At 27.8% G+C, this 2060-nt stretch overlaps 1 protein-coding gene across 1 annotated transcript; it reads right to left on the bottom strand.

Moving 5' to 3' along the window:
* Positions 1-660: 660 nt before the first annotated feature.
* On the bottom strand, positions 661-819 carry B0T23DRAFT_328197 (uncharacterized protein; the record flags this gene model as incomplete). Its single annotated transcript, XM_062835668.1, has 1 exon — positions 661-819. A coding segment is annotated over one exon (159 nt), but the record flags the coding sequence as incomplete, so codon positions are not given.
* Between the last annotated feature and the right edge of the window lie 1241 nt (positions 820-2060).

Here is a 2060-nt window from a genome sequence, read left to right as displayed (position 1 = left end):
TCCCTACTTACAATATAGTACGTACCTCTTATAGCCCGGCTACTAAATTTTAGAGTTAAAGAGGGCTTTAGGGAGGATTATAACCTTTATTATTTTAACTATAGAGCCCAAGGGTACGCCGTAATATACTTTATTAAAACCGCTAATATACTATATTACTTATTTAGTAGAAGCTAACCTATATTCTATATAATACTTCTAATTCAATTTACTATAAAACTAAATTCTAAGCTACTTTATAGCCGGCTATATAGCGATTTCTATACTATTATAATTAATAATCGGAAAAGGAATTATTATTCTCCTCCTCGAAAAGAATTGAATCTTAGTCTTTTCGGGCGAAAATTCAATAGCGTTATTTACCCTCCAATTAATTATAATATTAAATTCGGACTAGGCTTTCCTAACGATTTCGTCCTCGCTAGCGCCTATAATAAGGATAGTATAATCGTCCGTATAATTAAAGTATTACAATTCGCTATCTCCTAAACGGTAGACAAACTCTATATATAGTAAATAAATAATTGGCGATGCTAGGGACCCTTAGGGAAACCTGTATTTCAACCGCTATATTTAAGTAATTACCCTTGGGTACCGGACGTAAACCTTGTAATTCGTTATAAAAGATTCGACTTAGCGGATAATATACTCTAATTAACCCTATTCGTATAAATATAAAACCAGCCTATTAATTAGGACTATATTGAAGGCGCCCTTAATATTTATAGTTATTAGGGCCGCTACTAGGCCTTTATCGAGTATATTTTTAATATCGTAGATTAGAGCCTCTACAATATTAATTATAAACCGTTTAAGAAGCGTATTAATTTATTAAGGGTTTAGAATGCCGTTGGAAATAGTAATCTACGTTATTCTCTTATTTTACTTATAAGGCGTTTAATAAAAATTATATTATTAATTATAAATTAACTGGTAGAATTAATATTTTTTCAATAATACTATAATGGGAAAATCACTAACGTATTAAGCCTTATTAGGGGGGTTTAACGCTTATAATCTTTATAAACCTTATTATAAAATCTAGTACTATTAGCTCCCTAGTATTATTATTTAAAGAAGGGCTTTTATTAGTTAAATTACTCTGTTCTTTCCTTTTTACCCCCCCTCTTCTACCTTCTTATTTCCTTATATTAAAGGTAATAACGAATAGTTCTATTAATTATTTGGGCTAATAGTTTAATAATTTCTATTGTTACTCTTTTTCTTGTAATTACTAGTTTAATTCTAATTGGAGGTAGTTTTTTTTTTATTATACGAAAAGTTTCGCTAAAGTAAAAGTGTAAATACCTTCATCCAAACCCCTGCCTACCCCCAAGTAAGTAAAAATAAAGAAAAAAAAAAAAAAAAAAAAAAAGAAAAAAAAGGAAAAAGAAGAAAGGAAACCCCTTATAATAATTATTATAGAAGGTTATTATAAGGGTCTTTAACTTTTATTATTTTATATTTAAATTTAATTAATTAGGGGCCTCCCTTAACTAATAGTATTAGATTTTATAATAAGGCTAGGCTAATTATTTATTCTAAGATTTGGAATTACCCTTATAACCCCCTCTCAAATTTTAATATTCTTCCTATATTTCCGCTATAATAGTAGTATATTAATTGTATAAAGGGGGTGTAAATAGTTATATAGTGTATTTGAAAGGTAGCCCGAGCTTTACTATATAAACTTATATAACTACCTCCTCTATATAGTAACTGTATTAGAATAAACGTAGCCTAATATAGTATATTATTATAGGGGGTACTTAATTTAACTAATTAAAGCCCTCTATTAAATAATTAAATTAGTTTAGTAAAGTTTATTATACTAAATGTCTTGGGGGATTTCCTACTATAGTAAGTATAATAATAATAAGCCTAAATCCGTACGTATAGTTGCGGTTTCGAATCTATCGTCTTAATTTTAATTTAAATTTAAATAGGTTAGAAATATTCTTATTTAAATTAATAAATGTTTTTTATTTTACTTACCTCTAAATTACTAAATATTAATATAGGGATATACCTACTAACCGTACTCTTTTACTTCGGTAGTT

This window comes from Neurospora hispaniola (assembly GCF_033458365.1).
Source record: "Neurospora hispaniola strain FGSC 10403 chromosome Unknown B0T23scaffold_15, whole genome shotgun sequence".
NCBI classification, from domain to species: Eukaryota; Fungi; Ascomycota; class Sordariomycetes; order Sordariales; family Sordariaceae; genus Neurospora; species Neurospora hispaniola.
The sequence above is the reverse complement of the archived record's forward strand: the minus strand, read 5'-3'. Positions and strand labels throughout refer to the sequence as shown.